The 25,912-nt window shown below is 42.9% G+C and overlaps 1 protein-coding gene across 9 annotated transcripts in view; it reads right to left on the minus strand.

Annotated features, from left to right (window-relative positions):
* FRMD4A (FERM domain containing 4A) overlaps positions 1–23,011 on the minus strand; it is a 357,158-nt gene extending 334,147 nt beyond the window's left edge. For 2 of the 9 annotated variants that reach the window (XM_030290830.4, XM_072918965.1), the window contains exons 1-2: positions 22,543–22,658; positions 22,042–22,176 (exon numbers count right to left, since the gene is read on the minus strand). In XM_030290830.4, the coding sequence (XP_030146690.1) occupies positions 22,042–22,086 (45 nt within the window). In that variant the 5' untranslated portion in view covers positions 22,087–22,176; positions 22,543–22,658. The other 7 variants (XM_030290814.4, XM_072918961.1, XM_030290804.4 and 4 more) reach the window with 6 other exon arrangements.
* Positions 23,012–25,912: the final 2,901 nt, after the last annotated feature.

The following is a 25,912-nucleotide window of genomic DNA, read 5'->3' on the forward strand; positions in this document are numbered from 1 at the left end:
CTTGTGGGGTTGAAATGAGGCTGGAAGTATCCATTATCCCTGACTCAGACAGGAGGCTGACACACTATACCTGACCAGATGTCATATGCACACTCAGGGGTTTTATCAAGTGATGGTGATAAAACCACTGATCTGCTGGTGACAACTTTATTGGTCCTTTAAATTGCATTAGCCGTTACCCTACTGAAGTATAAAAGCTAATAGTTTCAGCTCTAACACAGCACAGCATGATACAGTAATTCAGAGACTGAAAGCATAACTAATTATAGACTGAATTTTGCAGCAGATACATTGGCTTGAGACAGTGTTTCAAGGCAGGTGTGGGCAGTTAAAAAATACTTCCAGAACCCTGAACAAAGACTTTTGCAGAGGATTATAAAACTAAGTCTTTGAAGAGCAGAAGTAGCATGTTAGCTGTGTCCTGTCCTCAAACCATATTACTACCTTGTCACTTACTTAGCAATGGATTAAAGTGCTTTGTCCCGGAATCCTATTAGTGGCTCACACCAACGCAACACAAATTCTGTGTCTTGGAGGTGCAGTGGTACAGCTCTGTCCTACTTGTAGCATTGGCAGAGGTGGCAGGAAAAATGGTTCAAAAACTACAATGAAGTTAGACCAGCTCAACACCATTTTTAAAGCATGTGGCATGCCATAATAATAATCTCTGTTTTCAAAGCTAGTAAACACACACACATCTGAAAGTGTCAATAATGCCAGGAGAGAGCAGTGAAGGTAACTTGTATATGTTCACCAAGGCTGGGTTTTGTCTTTGTATACAAGCTCCATCCATTCTCCCCAGAGGGAGGTGAGCATTCAGCTGCCCTCTCTAGTGCGGGACTAAGCCTTACAAACATCACTTCATCCACTGCTTTTTCTCTTGGGTGTAAATTGCTTCCTTTCCTCCTATATTCCATCATTTCCTACTCCACTCACTCCTACATAGACTAGAATGGGAAAACACTGGAAAAGATGTCTTTAATCCCTAAGTCTAACCTGCGGCAGACCTTCCCCGTGTGGTTGCACAGAACCGGGATACAATCTTGTCCTGAGTTATTACAAGGATTTAGAAATGTGCATCAATACTGATCTGTCAGAATGGTTCTGGTGCCTTGCCCTGGCCCCAGGGAGGCAGACTTAAGCCTCAGCCCAGACTGCAAGGCAAGGATGGCACAGAAATGCACCTCTAGAACCACCAATGCCTGAGCAAATGTGAATTAGAGCCAGCTAACTCACACCTTGTAAGATGCCCTCAAAGCTTGTGGGTTTATGGTTAAGAGCAAGTTTGAGGTTCCTCAACTTCCCTTTGGCCGGACAATAACTCTCTGAACACAGCCCATGTGCCCACACACAGGGATGTGGATCCATTTGAGCAGCCCTTTAGAACTTCCCAGCTGCTCCTCCAGAGATGCAGAAGTGGCCTCCTGGTCCTGGGTCACAACCACCTGGCAAAAGTGAATAGAGACCTTGGATATGTTAAGGCATCTCAAGTGGATCTGGATGGATCCACTCTGACCATGTTGCTGACTCTTACTCACTGCACATCAACCATACCATCAGTGGGGTCCAGTTCTGCCTACAGAATTCTCCTCCTGCTTGGAGCATCTCTCAGCTCCACTGTCTAAATCCCCACTGGTGGTAACATAAAGCTGTGCTGCACATGCAAGTATCCCAATGGAGAGTCTGGAACTGTGAGCTGCCTCTTAAAAGACACAGATCCCAGACTCAGTAACTTAAAGGGATCTCTGACAACTGATCTTTCCATTTTCTTCAAATTTTTGTATTCTGTGTAAGCAGATATACTTTGAGGTTGGCTTAACTTGCAGTCATTTTTTGCCCCCAGTTGTTTACACTCTCTTTAAATAACATTAAATCTAATGCAAACCAGAGGTGTGTCCAGGTGGTCTGAGATGTTTTTGCTTACAGAACTGCTCACATCAATCCACACATTGCAGCTGCTGCACAGCAAGTGCCTCTGCAGTGGGCTGGCAGCTCACCTGACCGTGGACATTGAGAGTCATGGGCACGTCCACCTACAAATCCAAATCAGGCCCTTTGTCCAAGGATGCCTCAAGAGTAATGAACAGAAGGCTGAGGTCCTTCATATCGCAGCATGTCAGTTCCTCCAAAACAGGGTAAACTTTTTCCTCTACTAAAGAAAAACAGCACTTTTCCCATGGCAAAGTGGTGCATCTTTCTGGCTGTCACTAGAAGATGCATCTTACTGAGGTTTCCTATGAATTCTAACTCATTTGAGAGTTTCTATATAAAAACCCTGCTTAAAATCACTGAAGAAATGTTATTCTGCATTCCTTGTTTGCACTGCTGTATTATTTCTCTGATTCATATTTGCCAAGATAGATTTTTAAAAAAGCCCCCAAGATTCATGTCAATTCTCATGGTGTTTTCTATCTGCAGACACTCTGATTACTATTTAATATTATCCAGAAAATAGTTTATACAGTACCTTTCTCAGTATCATTGTGTAAGAGTCAAAGCAGACAATCTTCTGTAACTTGGCTGTCTGCCATGACAACTTTCCCAATCCAGTTTCCATTTATTAATATTTATTGTTACAGATTTTTAGCCTTTTCACAGCAAAATATAGTGTTACAAAGAGATTGAAAGTGTCATAGGAGACAAAGGCAACATTATGAAGTGCAAAACATCTCTAAATTTCCAAGCAGAGCTCTGTATCACACATAGCACAAAACTGATGTAGTTGCATTTCTCAAGTAATAGCATCAGTACTTAAAGTCCCAAATGTCTTTTTATTTCAGCTGTAGAATATTGTTTGCAGAGGTTCTAAAGAAGACTATCTGGGGATAAACTTTTCCTCTGTTTGTCTGATAATATAAACTTCAAATAGGCTGGACCTAGCTGAATCATCAAGATCTGTTGATCAGTCTTGTTTAGCTTCTTCTCTGCTTTTTAAAATTCACATTCTTTATCTCAATGAAATTTATTCTCTTTCTAATTATTCATTGGGCCATCATCTTTTTATGCAAGTACCCACACACCAGACTAGCCAGGTTCCATCAGAGACATGATGAAATCTGGGGACACATTTTGGATAGATGACATCTTTATGATCAGTAAATAATGGAGTTACCAATCAGACACTCAATTGCCTAAATTATTCATAAGGCCAAACTGCATTGCTGTACTGATGCTGAGCCTCATACTCCAGGAAAAAAAAATGCTAAAAATGAGACAGTGCTGCAAGTGCAGTTTGTGCTTCTGTAGGATCATACCTCTACAAAACCTGTCAGGAAGAGATCAGGAACTGATCCTCAACATTGCCACGGTTGGATCCATCTCTTGGATTTAACCCAGATCCCTACATTCCCTTTATGGTGAATGAAAGGGAAGTGGATACTTCACAGCCGCAATTTCAGTTACTTTCTCCAAAACCATTCAGTGCCCTACACATAGCAATTTTCCTTTTATGGCTTTCATTGGAAAGCAGATGACCAGACCAGATTAATTCAACCCTGTGGACAACTTCCCTACACAGAATCAAGAGATGTTTCATTGTCTGAAAAAGCAATTGAAGGGAAAAAATAGCTTTTGTTTTTTTCTCCCTTGTAACAGCTTTTGAGGACCTTTTCCTACATCAGGGGCTTGGCATCTTGTCTTTCATGCTCATATGGTGTCTGGTTGCAAGGATGGGTAGCAAAGGTAATTCACACCATAAGTTCATAGGTGGAAAACTTGCTCCAGAAATGAGTGTTTTAGAGGTGGGCAATAGCTGTGCTGATCTTGTAACATGAATAAATAATAAAAATCTGTGACAAATGTGCAGTAAAATTCAGGACAAGAGCTCATGACTAAATGTGCATGTTTATTGTTTACTCTAAGTTATAATTCTGTTTAAAAATTAAAGCCCATCTCATTAGCTGGTAAATCACATTTCATTTCCACCTAATTTATGAGTCCTGAGGTGTTTGGACAGGGCTTAACGTGACCAAAAAAGTGCAGTATGCAACATCCTTTCATTTGCTTTTGGTATGGTACATAAAATAGTCTCTTTATTTTAGAAAGCCTTTTCTTCATGAATCAACATCATTAGCAATCAAAGAAACAGCTATGAGCATTAAATGCAAATGTTTGAACTTCTATAATTTGCATATCATTAATAAGCAGGCTGGCAGAGTATGGTCATAAAGTTGACTTTGAAAGTTCCCACAGCTGTAATAGACTGAGTCATGGTAGCAACAGTGAGAGCCTCAATTCCAGCTAATTAATGGTTTTAGGGAGCCAGGAGTCCCATCTCCCATGGTGAGTTGAAGCCTGGGCCTCACTCATCGTGGAATGAACCTCTGCTCACACAAGTCTTCCTGGGCAAGGAGGCAGAGTTTGAATCCAGTCCAGTAAGATCTCCCTTTTTTGTGCCTTTATGTTCATCTTTGGGCATAGGTCAGTTACCTTTATTTCTCCTCTCTCTCATAATTGAATTAGTGGTCTGCCAAAACACCTGGCACACTGGAGATGGCAAAGTGGCCCTGCAAAAAGGACATTGAGACCTTTTACAAAACCCTGAGACTGCCCAAGGGCACAAAGAAAATACATACCAGTACTTGAAAACAGGTCCTCAGAATTCAAGTCTAGTATCCAGGAGCGTAAAAAACAAGGAGTAAGACTGGGGAGCTGTCATTGAATTATTGGTATATTGCCTTGGGGAAGCCAAAGTAAAATACCTCAAAGAATGCAGAGACAGAAGCAAAAAAATCAAGCATCAGATCAAATAAGGCTGGTTACCTTGGCTAGTCATGTTTCCTATGTCTAAGCTTCATGATCTGGATGGTTATTTTCACCATCTCAGTGAGTTGCAATAATCAGCAGCCTGATACAAACCAAACTGACAACTGGGAAAAGTAGCTGATCTCTTTGATTAAAAATAATCATTAATGCAGTGGTGAAAGGCTTCAGCAGGTGGGAAGGGCTGATGACCCAGAGAGCAGAGAGGAGAAGGCCAAGGAGAGAAATGCAGAGCAGCCTCTCCCTGCTCTCCTAGCAGGTGCAGCAGGGACACGGCTGCAGCTCACAGGCAAATGCAATAACTCTGCCAAATATTGCAATCTATAGCTCACTGACCCCAAATGATTACTGCACTCCTCTCATGCATTCAATATTTTTCTGTCCTGATTCAGCGGGATTCAAGTGGGCAACCTGAAAGAAAATAAACTCTTTAGCCCTGCTGGAAAAAACTAACAAAAAGGTGTAATCACAGCCCCCTGTATCCCCTCTGTAATTTTTAATGTAATGTTGGAGAATTTGTTTTAAAACCTCCTTCAGATCTAGCCACAAGAGTATCCATATCACTGGTGCATTGTGAAATAGCCTCATCAGTAATAGACGAATTTTGAGTCAACATCCAAATAAACCTACAGACTTGTGTCCCAGCTCAGAAAGGTGCTGAAGGACAGGCTGAGCCCTTGGGACACTCTGGTGCTCCCACAATTTGCAGAAGCCCTAAAATTTCTGCTGCAGTCAAGAAATTATTACGACATTAAAATAAAGACTTTTCTTCAAAGACAGTTAACCCACAAAAGAACCATGAGTCACAACAATCTGCACAGGCAAAATTTTGCTGTTTTAAAGCAAAATTGTCTCTTATTCCATGACTACATGTCCTTGTGAGAAGTTCCTCTCCAGGTCTCTCTCCAGGTCTCTTGTAGACTCCAAAATTTAAGACTTAATTTGATTTATTTCAATCAATAAATTGATCTTAATTTATGGGTTTTCTCACTTTTATGCTTCCAGGTCTCTCCCCAGTCCCACTGGGAGGAAGTGAGTGAGTGGGTATGTGGGGTTGAGTTGTTGGCTGGGGTTCAACCATGACAATCCTCTAGGCTTGCTGGTCTTCCCATCTGTTCCAGCATGATGCCACAGGTACCGTTCAGCTGGCAGGCTACGACCACCACCATCCTCAAGCCAGCCCCTCAGCTTAGCCCAAGGCCAGAAAGCAACAGTGAACAGATTTTCAATTGTTCAAATATTCACTGCATGAAGCAAAGTTTTAAATAAATATTTCATACAGGCAATTTTCAAGTATGTCACTACTCTTTACTGAATCTGCTCTATCCACAAGGTGTCCCCTGTGCTGGCCACTAGAATTTATGAAAATAATACTGGGCTCTTCCCAACACAAGGCTGATGGTTTTTTTACAGTTTAATATTATCTCCTGTCTTTACTGCAGGCAGCAGTATTCTCTGTTGTTGAGACTGCAAACTAGATGAGTTTTAACTCTTTTCAGCTACACAAACACATGCACATGTTCCTCCAGTAATCAGCAACAAAAGCAAAACAGGATCAACTTCTAAAAGCATCAAATATAGCCTGCATACCCAAGGTACATAAAAATGTTTGGCACAGTTCAAAAATTTATAGCAACCATACTAATGCAAGATGTATCACAGCAAAATCTTGATTTGACTAAGTGTTTGATATTCTTATGCAGCCATTACTGCTAACAGGATTCATAAGTCACATTCCTCTAACATATGCAACTTTAAAGGGGACCATTCACTTTGTATTTAAATCTTCCCATAAATTTCCCCAGCGGAAAACCTGCAATGGAGCAGTCATCCTTACCAGCCAAGGGAGACAAAGGTCCAATTTACAGTGATCTAAAAGGTTTGGAATCAAGGATGTAAAGGAAATAATAATTTTTTACTATGTTTGCAAAATTTCTCATAAAGTTCCTGCCTCAAACAAGAGCACAGGTGCCACAGGTGTGCAAACACAGCAGCAGGAGGGTAATATAGAGGTGCATAATTGTGGGTGAGAGAATAAGGTTTAGATTATCCCAGCTGATCATTGGGATGTGGAAGGGAGAAAGCAGTGAATTCCTAGCAGGAGGAGTAAATTCGCCTACTACTGTCAGTGATGCCTCATCCTCTGCTAAAAATTCAGGTATACATTCAAAATATGACATTTCTGGGTTTTTCTGATAGTTGCATAGATAGTGGAATGTGGAATGATAACCTTCAAATCCAACCTTAACTGTTGGATTTGAAGCAGCTGAGGTTACTGTTCTTCAGCTGACACCCAGGAGTTAAATTTCATCTGCTGCAAAGCAAAGGAAAATCAATTCACACAGACTGTCAAAGAAGAGCATTGGGAGCAGAAGAGGAGCATCCACACAGCCAGAGACTGCATCTCAGCTGGGATGAAAGTAACACCTACCTGGCCTGATCCCTTGGATGGCAAAGATCATCCCACAGAATCCCATTCCAATTCCCTGCAAGCTTAGTTTTCAGCTACAGTTATCTTGACTACTGTCCTGTGAAAGATTTTCTCCCCTACAACTAGAAGAGACTATTTTTAAGAAAGACAGGGACTAGCTAGGACAAGTGAGCCATCGATTTCTACTTCTCACCAAAGCCCTTCAAACTCCTAAGGGAAAACCCTGAGGGGAAACCTTCCCCAAAAATGGGGAACAGAATACTAATGTGTAGAAGTGAAAATAAAATCTGTTTCAGCTGTGACCTGTGTCTTGAGACATGTTGCATGAAGTTTTAGATGAGAATATTGACAAAACCCAACATAACCCAACGAGGGATTTAAAGATCTAATAGTACCTCTCTTGTACTCACCAATTTAGAACTCAGTACAGCTTGTACTTGATGCTTAGCAGCAGGACACCTTCAGATAATTTGATTCTGGCAATAAGACAGCCCTTTTTCTAATCACTGCAGACTCCCCCACCAGATGTTGTGCTCCGGGATCCCTCGCTGTGGTTTCTCACGGTGTGGTGCCTTTGTACACACTGCAGCTCATATTTGCCATGCACAGCTCCACATGGATAAAATTAAGACACTTTATGTGAAGCTTTGAACGCTTCTCTGAGGGGAAGCTGCCTTCTTATTTAGACTGACAGGACCAGAATTGAATTGAACTGTAGCAGGAGAGGTTTGGAGGAGAGAGAATTTGTTTCTTCCCACAAGGAGGTCCTTCTAGCCCATTGCCTGGGGGAACAAGGCACTAGTTCCCTAGGGTGGCTCACATATTTTTGGGGGTCCAATGGGAATCACAAGCTGCAGTTGGTTAGCACACAAAATAAACTCAGCTGCGCTGCAGAGGGCCAAAAAAACTTTAAAGGCTTCTGATGAATGTGTGCTGTCACTTGCATGCGATACAGAGGAATGAGGTGTCACCAGAGCTGCTGATGGGCAGCTGCCCTTGGGAGGGCTGGTAGGGTGCCAACTACCTGACAAACATCCCTACAGACACTGCTTTGTGTGAGATTTTGCCCCCAAAGACAGAAATCACCATCATTGGCTCTCCTAAGCCTGTAGGGATGTGAACTCCCAGGAGGGCCCCATATTGAGAGTCCCAGAGCACATCCCACTCTCCTGCCAGGACCCCAAGGAAAGGAAGCTTCCAAAAGGCAAATCTCTCTGCTTTCCCTAAGCCACCTGGTTTGGGAAGCACCCAGTTGGGTGACAGGAATCCTGTGTTCTACACCCCTGCTTCGAGGATGAGTCCTCCATTTTTCCTACCACCTGTTCTATACAAACACAAATGTGCTGCAGGAGCTGCAACCAGCAGCCCCCTGAATTCCCACTCCCAAATGGGTACTGCAGCTCTCTCCTCTACTGCTATAGCCTCTTAATCCTTCATACTACTGAAAAGAAAGCAATTCTGTATCTTCAAGTGATTTTTAGGAATGGCAAACCTGGTAAGTAACCAGTGAAGGTTAATTTTGACCTTTTGATCTGAATAAAAGCTTATTTTTTTTCTTTGGAATTTCATTTGGAAGCATGTGAATTAAACAGTGATAGAATACTCATTTTGTTGACACTTTGTGTTAACAGGACCTGAGCACTTCATCCAGCCAGTGACTAATATGCAAAACCAATTTCTTTACGGCTGATTTATTTATATGCAGTACAGTGCAATTAAGAGAATAAGCCACACTTCATCCAAGAGGGTAACAGGAAGATAGTAGTATTGGTGAGTTGGCACAGGGACGTGCTCAGCCTACTGTTCACAAGATCTGGAATCCCAGTTTCACGCTGCCTCTGTGTCTCTGCAAGTTTAAGCTATTTTATCACAGTCCAGTCCACTCTGCATATCCTCCTCTACCACAATGTATCCTAACTTCTTGTGTGCTTAACCCAAACACTGCCCTACATCTTCTGTGACCCTGCACCTTCAGGAGTGACCTTCTCAGTAGGTATAAACCAAACCTGAAGATGAATCTTTATGTAATAAACATAGCCAAAATCTTGTTACATGAATGAGAGAAAGATACTGGAAATAAAATTTTAAAATAAATGAAAGTCCTCAAGAGCACAAGAGCAAGGTCTTGCAACATGAAACGTCTACATATCTTGTCATCTCTTCATGATGAAGAGCACAGTTAGACCTCAACAAGAAGAAACATGGGTAAAATTACCCATACATTGTGCTGTAGCTGGATTTCTGTTTGTATTTATCCCAGAGAACCCATCAAGGCTTGTGGAGAAAAGCAGTTCAAATGTTCAACAGCATTAACACGGTCAGATTCTCCTGCATTGTCTCTCTGGTTCTCTTTAACTTGGTGGATTCCTGCAGACAGCAACAGAGATGTGAAAGAAAACTTGTACAGCACCAGACTGATCTGCAGTGCATTGCACCTCATTTGCTTGGATTTGACTCCACTTCACCTCCCCAAACCATCTTCTGCAGCCCCTGTGCTTCCCTTCTGCTGCACCCTCAGCCCCTTGCCTGGTTCCTTGCTCCAGGCTGCCTCAGGAGTGACATGCTGTAACCATCAGCCTGATGTCCTTTATCTACAACTGTCCTGCTACCTGAAATATGAGAGCAAATGTTCAGCCTTGGGAAAACACCAGGCTTCCTTCTGGATTACTCTGAGTAATCAGCCAACAGCCAATGCCTCACAAAAAGGGAACAAGCTGCACCAAAATGGGCCTTGGTTTCTCTGGGTGCTCAGAGAGCTGACTCTTCTGGGAGCCACGCACGGGCTTAAGAAAAGATCACTCAAAATGTCACTTGCAGCAAAGCCAGATCCAGGTTCTGTATCACCAATTTTTCTTTCCTTTGAAGCCAAATGCAAAGCCCTGGGCAATTGTGGGTTTGTGGGCCCCAAGTTGGGCAACTCCCTGGGGGCTCCCCTGGCAGAGGAGACCTTCCTGGAGCAGTTCTGTGTTAGGAATAAGAGATGCGTTGGACTTTTTCGGTCTTCAGCTTCTGTTTATTGTTATCTTATCATAACTTCAGCACACTGTCTGTGCCCAGACCTTGCATGCGTGAAAACAGCAGAAAATGGCCCAAAACCTCGTGCTGCGAGGTCTTTTTAAGTCTAATCAAAAACTAAACTACCCAATTAAGAAGTGACACCTAAATTATTTTCCTTTCTAACCCAATAACTGACCCCTAAAGACCCGCAATGCAGATTTTTTTACCCAATTACAAGATACCACCTAAACCCAAGAAGAAAGAAGAATAGAGAAGGAAGGAATTCGAGACACCACCCTGTACCCTCCATCTTGAACCCATCTATAACATACTAAAAATCCTAAAACCTAAATTTCTCACCCATGTGACATCCTACACTACTGTCTACAATCTCTACAATCTATTTCACACTTTTGTGGTTTCTAGTTTACCTTGAGTCTTTGGGAGTTTTCTCCATGAATGAGGGTCAGTGTTTTCCTGGGAGTCAGAGCACCCCAGGGCAGACAGGGAAATATACCCCTTGCCCTGGGTTCCCACAGGCAATCATTGCCACTTCATAGTCAGTTTAACTAATGTGCTTAAAAGCCACTGTTGTCAAAAAGAAGGGCAGCAATATAAACTAGAGCCACTAACCTCCTGCCACTGAGGTGACTGGTCACATTTTTCTTTTATTTCAGGGTGAACAGATTCAGGTCTAGAGTATTCTCAGAATAAGAACCTTAGAAACCAGTCATAGGGTAAAATTAACACCTGCTGATTGATCAAGATTTTAGTGATTGAATTTTGAACTGAAAAGACAGTGCATATAAAAAAAAAAAAAAAAAGAAGAAGAAGAAATAAAAAGTAGCATATTTCTGTTTTTCCGTCTGCTCAGAATTCACTGCTGTGTTTTCTATCTCTGTTTTTTATTAAGTAGTCTTTGCCCTAGAGAAAATAGTTCTTTTGATGTTACAGTTGACCTTTTGGTTTTACTCTACATAAGATTTTTCCCCTGAAGAAGGTTTCTATCTCTGCAAAAAGGGAGGGAAAAATAAAACAACTCTCTCTATTTCTTTTTATTCCTAGCTACAGCTTGCATTTGAATCAGTGTACAAAGGTAACCAGATTTTGCATCAGCATTTTACATTTTCCCAACAAGCTCTCCTATATTAAAACATGATCCTATGGGAATAATCCACTCCTTTTGAAAACTTGTTTTTTACTTACTCACTAGATTTCTGTAAGATTTTAGCATAGCTATCTGCAAATTATCTTTTAATGAATCCATCTCATGAGTATTGAGGATGGTAGTGATATTTCTGTCAGGAACACGTGAGGAGGAAAATTCTCACATGGGTATTCAGGATCATACTGTATAAACAATTACAGCATTCAATGTCTGCAGAAAATCAAGAGGCAAATCAGCAGTGAATATCAATTATACATCTGCTGCATCACAGAGGCAGATGGCACTTTAATTGTACATCCGAAACATTATGGACAATTTTCCCGAACCCAACCTCACTTAAATTGTGGCTTTAGCACCTAAAAATATCAAGACAGGGTATGTGTGCAATGACTCATCTAAGAACTCATTTCAGTTTGAAGATAAATATTCCACCAGTAAACCAATAACAATCTTCAAGATGCATAGCTCATATGCAGCAAACGGGCTGTCTTGATCTAGGTAAAAACTTTTATTGATGAAAAGCAATGGGGCGACTGAACAGCTCACACCACTCAGCTCAGAGTGTGAAATTGTCAAGGAGTTTGAAGATCAATGAGACAAATTCTTTTGATTGCATCTGTAGAAATTGGAAATGTCATAGAGATAAGTAGAATAATATGGATTTACACTCTATTCCCAGCATGATCCTAAGAGAAGAAAACTCAAATCCTTCTCCCTCAGACACGAATAGTTTTGGGCAATGAGGGAAGTTTTATGGAACTTAAACAGACACAACTACAGCTACTGACCATGGAAAATCAGCTGACACCAGCCTGCATATGAAAGAATGACCCTGACTTCCCAGACACTGTTGTGCTAATGCCCAAATACCAAACCTGTTGTGTGCTTACTTAATTAAAGATTATTAAAAATTAAAACTGACTCTCATAAGAGATTACTATATTATTCAATTTGCAAAAGCTTTGGCAATTAAGCCATCCCTGCTTTTTTATAGTCACTGATGTAGATTTCAAACAGGACTTATTCCTTACTCCCATGATGTACAAAACTGCTGTGTTTTTCAATTTGTCTACATGGTCATACAGTCTTAAAATATTCAGTAACTCTGCAATCAGTATAAATTTCATCAGGCAAGTGGATTGCACTCATTCCCTCCTCTCTCCCCCAAATATATTCATGGTTAGCCACAGCAGACACATTTTATTTGCAATGTGAACACATATGCATTTTCTTGGAGGAAGTTTAGGAAGTTAATCTTAAAACCCGAATTTGGAAGGGGTAATCCCTAAACAGAGACAAATCAAACAGGGACATTGAAAACAGGATCCATGTCCAAGAAAAGCTTTCACGGGGATGATTCTTTATTTAGATCTTCAAATTTAAGTGGGATACTAAAAAATCAGAAACTCCCTAAACTGACCTAAGCCCTGCCTGACCAAAGAAGTCTAGTAGCACAGCTTTGATGCAAGAATAGCTAAAACATTCCCACAATACAAAAACATTTGCATTGGAACCAATGTAAGCAGCATGGTTAGTTCATTATTTCTTCCAAGACAGTGAATGATATTAGATCCAGAGGAAGAGAGTTGAAGAGAGGCATTCCATCAGCAGGGGACTCTGAACAAGTAAACCTTTGCTTATATAAGGATGGTGACAAAAGAAGTTTCTGTATTGATCAAGAGGGCAAAATAGATCTCTTAATTTAATTTATTTAACTCCTAACTCCAAAACAAAATTTCCAAGTGGGGAAGTAAAAAGCGAAACACTGCTAGGAACATAAGCAGATTACAAAACTCCCCCATCCTTTTCCTTGTGCCATCTCTGTATTTCTGCAGTCTGTAATTTTGTCTATTTAGAGCTGAAGTGCTTCCTCACAACGTCATTTGAGCCAGCAGTCTCATAATATTGATTCAAGGACTTTGGTTTCAGCAAATACTCACCCCATTTTAAACACATGATTAGAGAAAACAGCATTCAACATAAAACTGTTTAACTGCTTTTAAGGTAGTAAATAAGTGCTATTGTTACTAATATCTTGTTAAAGCAAAGTACTAAAAAATGTTTCTCATTATTTTTTTGTTCTGTTAGCACTTTGTCTTGAGCAACAATAACAAAAAATAAAAAGGAATTCTCAACTACACCAGGGGAGGAAATAAATTAAGCCTTAGAACTGTGTCTTTTTTCACTTCAGTTTTCAGTGACAATATAATTCTGCTGCTCTGGGGATTCTGACCTGCAGAACAATTTGAGGGACAGCACAAACACAAATTTCCCTATAGCTCCTTCTTGATCTTGGAGTTGGAAGCCCTTCCAGAGATGATAAGAAAAGCAAAAGAAAGAAAAGAAAAGGAAAGGCTGTTTCACATGAGGAGGCTTTTGGTCCATCACCAAAACCTCAGAAACCCAATCCAAAGCAGAGATATCAGGACACAAACACCAGTGGTTCCACACGGTGCAACAACTGCCCCATTTTCCCCACAGCCAGACACCCAGGGCCTGTGCCTTGCTGCTAAAGAAGCCAGCACAAGAGATTGGTTTTCCATCCCCCTAGGACTTACAGCACAAACCCATGTCAATCTTTTGGGAAGGCCAACATTTCAGGACACATAAAGCTAAATGAACAACCTCTCAAACACTCCAATTAGATGATTTCTGTTTTTATGAAAGTGGGCAAACTCTAATCCCCAGAAAATGAATGTAAATGAAGACTAATTGGGAACAGCTTTTGCACCCAGATCTCTGAAATGAGACCAGAACAGGGAAAACGGGTTCTTGAAAAGCTCATGCCAAGTCTTTTCTATTACAATAGCAGCAATAATGACCTTCACCAGACATTTCCTCGAGTACTAACGACCGAGGGTTAATGGCCCGAGGCGTAGTTTTATGCAGTCAACTATTGCAGCCAGCAATTAATTACCAGGAAATACAATGTGCTCTGACCACTACGGCTCAATTAGCCTCATATTATTAAAAAATGAAAAACCTGTCAATCTTATTTACTATGAAGGTGTCCTGGATTTTATTTTTGTATATTAGACTAAGAAACCCCTTGAACCTATATTAAGCCAAGCATATGTTCTACAATACTCCTCCATTAACTTCACTCAAATTACGGGGAGCCAAAGCCGAGTGTCTCGCAATACGAGGATTATCACAGCCTGCCCACAGACAGAAAAATGTTGTGGAGCAAAGATCTGTGTGAATTCTGCTTCTGCATTAGAAAAGCCTCCCTAAAAATAATTTTCATCTCTCTGGTGGTTGTAAATGGATTCAGAGAAGAATTTAAACACATGATGGGCGCACATGAGGGGCACACTGCAGAGAACATCCCTTCACTGCCAAGACGTGGGCAGTGTGTGCTGGAGCAAGGACAGCAAGAAGGCTATCCTGCTTTCAGCAAATTTTGTAGTGCCCTAATATCCCTGCAACAGATTTACAAGGTATTGGGGTAGACTATTTTTGTACCCAGGTTGGTGCTCTCCTAGTTTATCTTCATCATTACATTTCATTGTTTCAGCAAGACTTTTGCAAAATGCTCTGAAAACCAAGCACTGTGAGCTCAAGTGCCATTGTTCCTGGTCAGCTGTTTGCATTTCAGCACTATCACTGGTTTCTGGGGACCTGAAAAGCTAAGGTCAGGCACTAGAGTTAGCTCTAGGAGTTGTTTGCTTTAATTTGAGAATTACCATCTTCAGTCCCATGAAGGATGCAAAAAGCTGATCAGATTGTGCCTGTAGATCCATTCCTCTACATTTGTTTCTGACATTCACTGTGCCTTTTGTTTCCATGGAATACAGACACTCTGTGGGTGTCTTGGTGCTGGCAGGCTTCTCAAGGAGCCCTGGTATCTCAATGCCTTCCATCAAGACTTGGTCTCAGGCATTGCTGCTGGACAAGTGCAAGCTAACAGGGCTCTGAGCAGGACTCATTCATATGATAAGACCCTTCAAAAAAGCAAGCAGGAACTTTGATCATGTGCTTTGAGAGCTGCAGTTTCAGGCCAGCACAAGAACTCATTTAAATAAGAAAAGTCGTATCTCTTGAAATGGATGATGGGTTCAGCTCAGTTTGATCCTCAGGGCCATTAAAACCTCTTTGTGAAATGGCTGATTTCAGTGCACTTCTGCAAGTTTCTGTGCTTGCTGATAGTTAAAAGCAGAAAGCATTTAGACACGAGAGGCAAAATGCATTTGTCTGTCTGGAGGAGCAGAGGGAGGTGTTTGCCAGTGATGGCAAAGGTGGAAACACACATTGCCTGGCAGCCTTTGTGGTGGTTTCAGAGTGCTGGGAAGAGTGTGTTGGCTGGTGAAAGCCCAAACCTCCATCCAGTCTCTCTGAATGACCCTCCCAGCCTGTGGTGGCTTTTGTTTTCAGCAAGACACACGACACAAGGCAGCTGTCACTAGTGCTGGCAGGACCTGGGCACAGCAGCTTTAGGTGCCACATCACAAAAATCTGCATTTTCATGGGAGGTACCGAGGAAGGATCCACATGGGACTCCTGTACATCTCCGAGCTCTAATGTACTAACCACATTAGCCTGTCAGCAGGCTGGATCATTGCCATGCTGAGAAATTATGAGTACAGTAATTACAGAAGTATGACATTGGTAACCAGAAGGTGAAGAATGGGAAAAATTGCAATTGCCCAATGTCACAAGTCCTTCTCATATATTAATAGCTATTCATAACCTTGCATCTTTATTAGGGCTCTTACAGCATTTTTAACATTTTGTTTTATTTTAGGGATATAAGTCAAGCTTTCCAATGCATTTTATTTTTGAAAAGCCAAAGTGGTATGACTCTTTCATATATTGTCAAAAGGAGTAGACTTATTTTAGAGATTTTTCAACTTGTTAGTATATTATTTTTCTTCTAATTGTAGAAATGCTCCAATTTATCATAATGATCATTTACTCAAGTGCCCACTAATTCTCTTCTACAAATAGCAATGCTCTATAGCATTGGGAAAAAAAAATGAAATCAATGGCCACATCTCTGATGAGATAATTTTATCAGTCATTCAGAATGAACAGCTAGAATACAAAGCCATATACATAAGAAAAAAAAAAAAAGAAAAAAAGAGAAACCAGTAATCCCTCTTACTCCTTTTTTAAGGCATAGTTATAAATATGAGAATTCAGATGTGCAAACATTATGGTCGGCTTCTTCAATGGCATGCTCAAGCAGAGGGACGGGGAAAAGAAAATTGATGGCATGCACTAGAGCAGAATTGGAGGATAACAATTTTATAGCTGTGCAGCTCAGATGGCTAAAAGGTGACATCCACCACAGGGAAGCCAAGAGTAATCCCAGGGAGTGTTTAATCTCATTTAGCTGAATTAAATCACTGTGTTTGAAGACTTACTGCAAGTTTACAAAGGCAAATAGTAAAGTTCAGAAATAATTCAGTGCTACGGGGGAAATTATCAACAAGAAATGGCTAAATTCCCAGTCCACAGCAGCAAGCAGCTACACGGCACCAAGCAGGAATTTGCGACTCTCATCCTCTAAAAGAGCAACCAGCACAGCTCAGCTACTGCTGCTCGTGAGCCCATTAGCAAATCACTGCCTGGCTGGAGCAAGGACAGAGGCAGGGAGGAAGGGATATTCCTGCCAGCGTGGATCCTCCCCAGCGACCTCCGGTGCCGCGCCACATTAGCATCTCCTGCCCAGGCCTTCTGGCAAGGCTGCGGGTGGAGCCCACACACCTGCACGGTTGGAAATAGCTGCGAAAGCAGCATGGAGAAGGCTGCATAATCACCTCCCCTTGCTGTGCAAGTGTCCCCAGAGACCTCATTTTGGGCACGAAGCTGAAGAGGCCCAGCTGTCAGCGGGATCCTGGGGAAGGCGCTCTCCATGCCCGAGCAGCGCCGCTCACGCGGGGCCGTGCGTGTCGGTCACGCACTGCTGGCACGTCACCCTGCCTCAGCATCAGCTGGGAGCTGCTCTAACCTCCTCACCACCCCACGAGAGCAACGAGTGGGTTTTGTTCCCGTGGAAAGAGCGTGCCAAGCATTGACCTCCCAGGGCAGCGTGGCCTGTTGCTGTGGCCGTGTTTCAGATGAGGTTGCAGCGAGGAGGTTTGAATGTCGAGGGCTTTTGCACACTGTCAACACAGAAATAATTTAATCCCGAGATGAGAGAGGCAGAAAATGACCTCATCCTTCCACTGTAACCTTGCTGCTCCCAATGGTTTTAATATGATCCTCCAAGCTGAGCTGTGCTGCTGCAATCTGTCTAGAGGTTTGAGGGGGACCGAACACAGCTTTATGGGGGGAGGGGGCAGTCCTAGGTCTAAATGGGGCTTGGAAGCTCTATATCATTTTAGTTACCAAATTTGTCTTCACAAGGGCAGACTTCAGACATAAAACATAGCAGTTAAACACATGAAATAATTTACGGAATATCTCAAATGTTGTTAAGTCGGAAGCCAAGTGGGCAGGGCTTGGCCCTCATAGGGTTTAGTCAGGATACAGTTAAATCTTGGAGTGTGTTTTAGGAGCAAGTTTGTACAGTTCATTGCTACACTCCAGAAAAATTATCAGATCAAGGAGATTCACATTGTTTTGAGGAGTCTAGTGTAGCTTTCCTTGAGGGATGGAAGGATGATTCAGGACAGCCCTCTTAAAAAGGAGAGCTGGAATCACATCAGAAATCTGGGATTTTCAGTGGAAAATTACTCAAATACCAATTATTTGTGACACAGTTTGGAGCAGTTTTCACATCTTTCTGTTGCAGGGTTCTGCCTCCCAGCAGAACAAGGAAACACCAAGGACAGCAGCCTCGATACTGTGCTGGTCACCCAATTTCTCCCTCTTCACCCTGGGCATTCTGGACACCCCAGACTGAGTTAATGCTCCAAATCCCTGCTGGCCTTTTTCTCCTTAAACTGTAGCGATAACCAAGTCCCACGTAATGAAGGTCACTTAGGAAAACTCACATGCACCTCTATTCCAGCCTCAGCTTGGATGTAAGTCAGACCCAAAATAATGAAATTCACCACATGAAAGCATCACATAGATTCCTGAAAATAATCATGCTCCTATAAACACAAGCAGTTACCACTAATTTACAAGTGTATTTATTTTCTAATGTTATATTATTTCTACAAGGAGAGTATTTCTATATACAGATGAGAAAGAGTAAAGCTGGATTATAAATAGGGGAAATACTTCATCGTGATGGAGAGGGTAAGAACAGCTAGCTGAACCTAGAAGTTGGGGCTTTACTGTGAACAGAGAGCCATGCTTCTCTTCCCTACCATTTTAAGACCATTTTAGATTAATTGGTAAACATTGAGCTATATATGTTGCTCATTGGAACCTCTGTTGTCTCTTAACACAGATTAATTAGTGTTAGTGTCATGACCTAGAATAGTTTGGAAGCCAAGTCCCTGAGATGTATTTTCACAAGATGCAGTAATGCTGTCTCAGGAGACACCAGGTATCGTAACTTATTGTGCTGTTAAAATATGTGCAGTCAATATGTCTGCAGCTTTAAAATTTTACAATATATTAATAAGATAGACATAAAAGCTTATTGGTATCACTCCCATCAGTATTAATGATCCTAACACAGCAGGTGTTAGCAGTCCTAACGAGACATGGTATTTGCTCTTTCATGCTTAGATGCTCCCCTCTCTTGACTCACAGAAGCTGAGGAAGCTCTGTTTTAACGATTTGATAATGCTACAGGCAGAGTCACTCTGGGGACAGCTCTGCCCAACTTCCTTCATGCTGAACCAGGCAACATCCCTCATCTCCTGTGATTTCTGGAGCAAGGCAGAGGCAGGAGTCCTGCAGACCAGGCATATTCCAGAGTCATTTGTAGTACAAGATATCTACCAGAGTGGACAAGTTACAGTTATATTTGCAGACTGCAGTTTTTTCCTGCCTATATTTTAAGAAAATATATGTTTAAGTCTGAAATTCTCCTTTATTGAGCCTTTTCCTTGATCTGGGAGGAAAAAAAATCACTATAAACAAGGGGGCAAAAACACACCACAGTATTGAACTGGCTAGAGAGCAATATAAATTTTTCTTAAAAATCAATTGAGATTAATTAATTCTATAGCAAATATCTTTTCTTTCACCAAAGAGAAGTGTGATCTGCCCACCTAAGACTGCAGGTGTAATGAGTTAATGGCTGCACAAGAAATGTCCAACTGGGGCTGCTCTGGGCCATGCCAACACTGTGTCCTGGGTAGCATTTACTGGACACAGGTAAGTCATGAGCTGTCAGCACAGCTGGCACCCTGAAGTGCCACCTGGTCCTGTGAGCAGCTCTCTGATGGGGCATACTGGTGCTAGATATCCATGTCATATGAATGACCCTTCAGGAGGAAAGAAACCCCACACCCCAGAGATTTCCATCTTTCTTCATCGACCAGAAATGATTTTGGGATGAAAAAACTCCTGATTTGGATCACTCACTCAGTGTATCAAATGCCAGGAAAGGCAATTAATGGCTCTGTACCTTGGTTTCTTTATTTGCAGCACAAAGTGCTCTGAGGTACCCCACGGAGAAGGAGTTATTTTCAAACCATGATGCAGCACTGCCAAATGCTGCTGCTGGTTATGTCTCATGAAAAGTGGATGGCTGGATGCACATTCTGCATCCTATTGCAGGGGAAATGCAGTACTGAAATACTTCTTACTGCTAAAAGAATACTCTCTCACTGGAGAATTCTCATTGAAGTATTAAAATCTACTTCTGTGGACTTCCCAAAGACATCTAATCTTTGAATCTCTGGAGGGTGGCAGTTTTAGAAGAGATGCCATTATAGCTGCTAATTGTGGGATGAATTATGCAAGAATTTATTATTGATTCAAGGATAGCCTGCTCAGACATGCAATCAAAGCCAGGGCAGAGCAGAGGGGAAAGGATGAGGTTTCTATAATTAACTAACTAAGCTGATTCACAACCCCAGAAAAACCCAAGGCAAAAGAAGTAGTTTGCAAAGTGGAGCATTTTCCATAGCAAATCACCTTTTCCACACCCATAACCAACCTCTAGTACCAGAGCAGAGCCCACTGTTGCAGGAATCCATTCTCAACCCAGAAATACATCTCCACCCCGCAGCCATCCACAGGGTCAAAAGCAGGAACCCCTTTGGTTGTGGACCCCCAACCCAACCCAGCCTATCTACGTGGGTCTGTGCCCAAGGTGAAGAGACCCAAGGAGTCCTGGTTACAAGCCAGAGCTGTAGAAATGCCCTAAAAATAACAACTGGGGTAAGGCTGTGTACCACAGAAAGCCACATTTTAGAAGGGAAAATTTGCTGACAGCTTGGCACTGCACTGAAGTTTGACAAGGTCTGTTCAAGGAGTTGAGAGATTGAGGAAAGAGGTTTAACTAGAGAATTCAGAGGGTACTGAAACTAAAAGCATACAGAGTTCAAACAATGACACAGGGGTTACGGGCACTCATCAATTTATTTTTGAAAGAGAAATTAGAAAGAGGTTCTTTAAAAAGCCAGGAAGGCCAGAGGTAAGCAAGAGGAAGTAAAATGAGCTTGCACAGCAAGTCAGTCACTGATAAATATAAAACAAACCATGCGGAGGTTTAATAGCATGTTTAACATTTTGAGTAATGGACATAAAATTTGCTTTTCTCAACTTGACCTTTGTTAACAACCTTAGGCACTGCAGGGCTCTTATCCTGCAGCATTCCCTTTACTAAACTCATCATGTCTCTGAGTGCTAGAGACCATTTCCTAATGCAATCAGAAGAGAGATCAGTAGTAATGACAATAATTATATAAATATGTATATAATGCCTATGCATCTATGCATTCTCACGTACATGTGCACACATGCTACTTATAACAACTCTCCAGCAGAAATGTTACAGTGACATTTAGGTAGAAAAACATCCAGCAGAGATCTTACACTAAAACCATCTCTGATGCTGCTGCACAGAAAATGGCAACAGAAGTTATCAGAGAAGAAAAAAAAAATAAAATCAGTGAAGCTAAGCAACTCTCTGATACCCCACTAAAAGGGCTTATTTTAATTGCAGCAGGGCACTGGCACGTTTCTAGAGTCAGCCACGTGTTCTAAATAATCTTCTTTAAAATATTATAAATATGCAGAACTTTCAGAACTAGGTCAGTGGCTCAACATGTAGCAAATAGCTCGGATAAATACCAGTCATAACCCTGTGGTCTGCAGTCAGTAGGAGACCTGACACACTCTGCAGCAAGTGGAATGGCGATTCACTGCATTAGAGGAGCATTCCCCAGGTGACACCACAGCTGAGTCTGGGCACAGCTAACAACATGCCTCCCAACCAGCAGAGAAATCAAACTCTCCTTCTCATCTTTTAAGTTGTCTCACAATCAAGTAAGGGCAAAAGCAGGAGGATGTGAGAATTCAAGACATAGCTTTAATGAACCAAATGAAATCTGCTGCTCAGAAAAAGCCCCCAACACAAGTGCCAGCTCTGCCGGAAAGGTGACTTCAAAATCCTGCCTTGAGCATTGGTCCAGATGTGCTAAAGCCCATCACGAGAGGAATGTCTCCATACAAGCCCCAGATGAGCCTTTTGCAAAGTTCCCTGGGACCTGTAAAAGCCAAGCACCGGCTCACACAAAATCCTCCTGTGGATTTGGAGCCCTGAATCCATGCGGTGCAGCTCCCCTTGCCCACCCCCCTTCCCAAATGGATTTCAGCAAGCACTTACCATCAGCAAGCTCAGAGCAGATTCGGGAGCACGCTGCACAGCCATCTCCTCTCTTGCTACATACAAATCCTCCCCACGACTTGGTCAGCCCTCGGCCCTCCGTCACAGCAAAGCATCCACAGAGCCCACAGCTAACTGCAGGGAGAGAAACCCCAAATCAGGGTCGGAGAGCATTTGCGAGAGGAGGAGAGGATGGATGAGGGGGTGGGGAGGAGAGGAGGGAAGGAAATAACCTTCACAGCCAGGGAAAGAAGCTTAAGCTAGGCCAAATTTTACACTAGAGAGAAGAGGAAAATGAAACAGAGAGCCGGCTGGAGAAACAAGATATCGGGAACTGCAGGATATTTAAAGCTCAGGCGCACGCCACCACAGAAAGCAGCAGCAGCAGCACAGGACATGTATCAAACACCTACATGACAGGTTAGGTCTGAGCCATCTTCCCCCTGCCCCAGCTCACGGACTGTAATTAATTGCTCTTAATCACCATGGTCCTTACTGCACCTAAATAAATCCTAGGTAGCACAGAAGTGCCGTGCCCCTGACTCTGCATCTTCCTCCCTGCCCTGGTGATGCTAGCGCAGAAACAACGTCAAACATCGCCACGTACCGAATCCAACAGGGTCAAACCTCTTCTCTCTTCTCGCCAAGCCCTGCTTCGCCTGCTCGGGAGAGCAGACGCCTGCACAACACAGACATGAGCAATGAGAGCAGCCAGAGCCAGGAAGCACCCGGTGCTCACTTGAGAGTAACAATTACCTTTCTCCTATTCGAGCGAGAGCTGGGTTACTCACTGACCCTTTTCACCTTATTACCCCCCCAAGAAAGTCTTTTCCTCCTCCTCCTCCCCTCCAAATGGACTCAGCTCCCCACGGAGCTAACACACTTCCCAGAAACATGTAATTACACAGGCTGTTGTGTTAGCGCTCTGATCACGCTGCCTGTACCGCATGGAAACGGCAGCCAGGCAGCCCCCCTTCCCTTCCCTGCTTCCCTTCCCTGCTTCCTATCCCTTCCCTTCCCTGCTTCCCATCCCTTCCCTGCTTCCCTTCCCTGCTTCCCTTCCCTGTTTCCCATCCCTTCCCTGCTTCCCTTCCCTTCCCATCCCTTCCCGAGGAGAGACGCTCTGCAAACCCCGCCGAGCTCCCGGGGCTCGGGGCAGACGCTAATCGTGAGAATGTGCCCGCTTAAGGCGCAGAGACAAATTAGCCCTGAAAATAAGCCCCTTGTTTAAATGTTAGGTGTAAATGGAATGTGGCTCTTGAATGCCTTAAAAAAATAAACAGAGCATCCTCGGTAGGAAGGCCAGTCCTCTAAAACAGGTGTGCCCTGACAGACCCTGTTTTTTGGGGGGCTCAGGAGCCTACTGGATTTCAGTGTGTCAACACTCATATCACCCCTCTGAAAAAAAAAGCAGAATTTTGGCTTCACTTCCTAAAATGTTAGCCTCCATCTAATGACAATGTCTGTTCATCTTCCAACTCCCACATGCACACTCCCCACCCTCCCCCCATGATTTTAGAACCCAATTAAAAGTCGCAGACAAATTCAGCCGGAGTTGAATTCTCTGACACATGTCATTCCTGCATCTTTTATAGAAATTGGCACCAGGATAGAAAAGAGAATCAAATTACTGTCTCCATGAAGGCAGCAGAAATCCTTCCTTGTGTTCTGGAAGTCACATCTGGCAGGTCAGTTCTGGCAATGTACAGCTCTGGAGTACTTGTTTGCCCAAACTCTTGATCACCTTTCTCTGTGTTTTAACAAAGGGAACTCAGTGACCTGAGGGATTGCAGACATAGTCAGGAAAGTCATCCAGGACACCTGTGGCATAGACATACCTCCCCTTTCTTATGGGGTATGTGACAGATAAGGGAAACTTGGCTTGTTTCGTTTAAATCCAAATATCAGTGAAATCCTCTCCTCTCCCCAGAAGCTGTGTCACCAAGCCTGGGTGGTGATGGCAAGGGCTTCCCCTTCCCAGCACCACCCGGTTTTCCACCAAGAGGTGTGGGAGGGGGAAGCCACTCGTGCACAAAGGGGTCACCTCTCGAGAGGTAGCCTCAACTCACTCATGGATACAGAAGAAGGCATTTTCTGGCATCCTCTCTCCTTGGTTTTGGGTCATAGACATCGACACTCAAGGAAAGTCCCTTATCTTACACCTGGACGTGGAATTTACTGATTTCTTCCTGAGACCTGACCTTTTTCCCTGCAGTGAATGCAGCTCCTGTGATCACACATGTGCCAGCAGCTATGCTTGTCACCACTCCCTGTGTGTAAATCGTCTCCTCTGAGGGAGAACAGGAGCCCAGCTTCCTTAAATCCACAAAGGTACCAAGCATCAGGGAGCTCTGTCCTTCAGCCAGTTGTTTCAATCCACGAAAGAGCTGAGACAGTTTCAAGGCATTTTTTAATCACGGGGCCATCGTGGCTGTCTGCAGAGGGTCACTCTTTCCTCACAAACATCTGAAACTATGAGCTGTCACACAGTGTGATCTGCTCCCACCCTCCTAAGGGATTTGTCTTCACCCCTGAAGACAAACAGCTTGTTGGCTGTTGCAAGGAGTGGAGAAACAGGCTACTTAAATGTCTCTTGAAAGGGGAAAATACGCATAATAGCAGATTAAGGTAAATTTTTAAATATATCTCAAAATGTCTCGAGGCATCAAATTATAAAATATGTAACTAAATCTATTTCAACAGCAGCATGACAAATATCCCAAGGCTATTACATTTTCCCCCTACACTAACCCAATCTGAATTTCTGTAAGGAGAGGACTGTGGAAATGACGTGTTCAGTAGCTCTTGAGTTCGACAAGCAAGACTTCTCCTTTGCCAAGAGATTTTAAGGAAACAGCCTATTCCTACATTTTTGGACTCAACTAAGATGTAGAATCTAGAAGTGTGGATGGTTCTTCTGTCTCTAGCTCCTGAATTCACTCCACAGTTGAGCAGGGTAAAATTTGTCATACACCAGGAGCTAGTTATGATTTGTGGTGTCCTTGAGAAAATTCTAGGTTTTTCCTGAGCTCTGCAAGTCTCAGAGTAATGATCATCTGTAGGGAGCCATCTGCATACAAGTATATGATCTATAGCTTCAAGGTATAGAAAACTTGCAAACTTACCTATGGCTTAGCCATTTTCTACTATTTACGTAAATAAATTTTGCAGCACAAGAGGAAAAACATAGATCATTATTCACTGCAGGTTGTCAGGAGACAAGAAGAAAAAATTTTCAAAGGAACTTGTTGGATAGACAGGTAAAACTAAAGACTTGTGGTTTTGTTTCAAGGCCCAAAGCTATGACATTGAGGCTGCACCTCAAGTTCTGTGCTCAGTTCTGGGTACCTTAATTCAGGAGGGACATTGAGGCGCTGGAAGGGGGTTCAGGGAAGGGCAATGGAGATGGAGAAGGGTTTGGAGCATGAGTCCTGTGAGGAGCAGCTGAGGGAGCTGGGGGTGTTTAATCTGGAGAAAAGGAGGCTCAGGCTGACCTTCTCCCTGACAGGAGGGTGTAGCCAGGTGGGGACTGGGATCTGCTCCTGGCTAACCAGAAACAGGATGAGAAGACATGGCCTCAAGGTGCACCAGGAGAGGTTTATATGGAACATGAGGAAGAATTTCTTCACAGGAAGGGTGATTAGACATGGGAAGAGGCTGCCCAGGGAGATGGTGGAGTCACCATGCCTGGAGGTGTTTAAGGAAACCTGGACGTGGCTCTCAGTGCCATGGTCTGGTGGACAGGATGGTGTTTGGTCGTAGGTTGAACTTGATGACCTCAGAGGTCTTTTCCAAACTCGTGAATCTCTGCTCCATGATTCTGAGACCTTAGCAAAAGAATTGATTAGATGTCTTCTTTTTCTCCCCCTGT

This window comes from Taeniopygia guttata, chromosome 1A (assembly GCF_048771995.1).
Source record: "Taeniopygia guttata chromosome 1A, bTaeGut7.mat, whole genome shotgun sequence".
NCBI lineage: Eukaryota > Metazoa > Chordata > Aves > Passeriformes > Estrildidae > Taeniopygia > Taeniopygia guttata.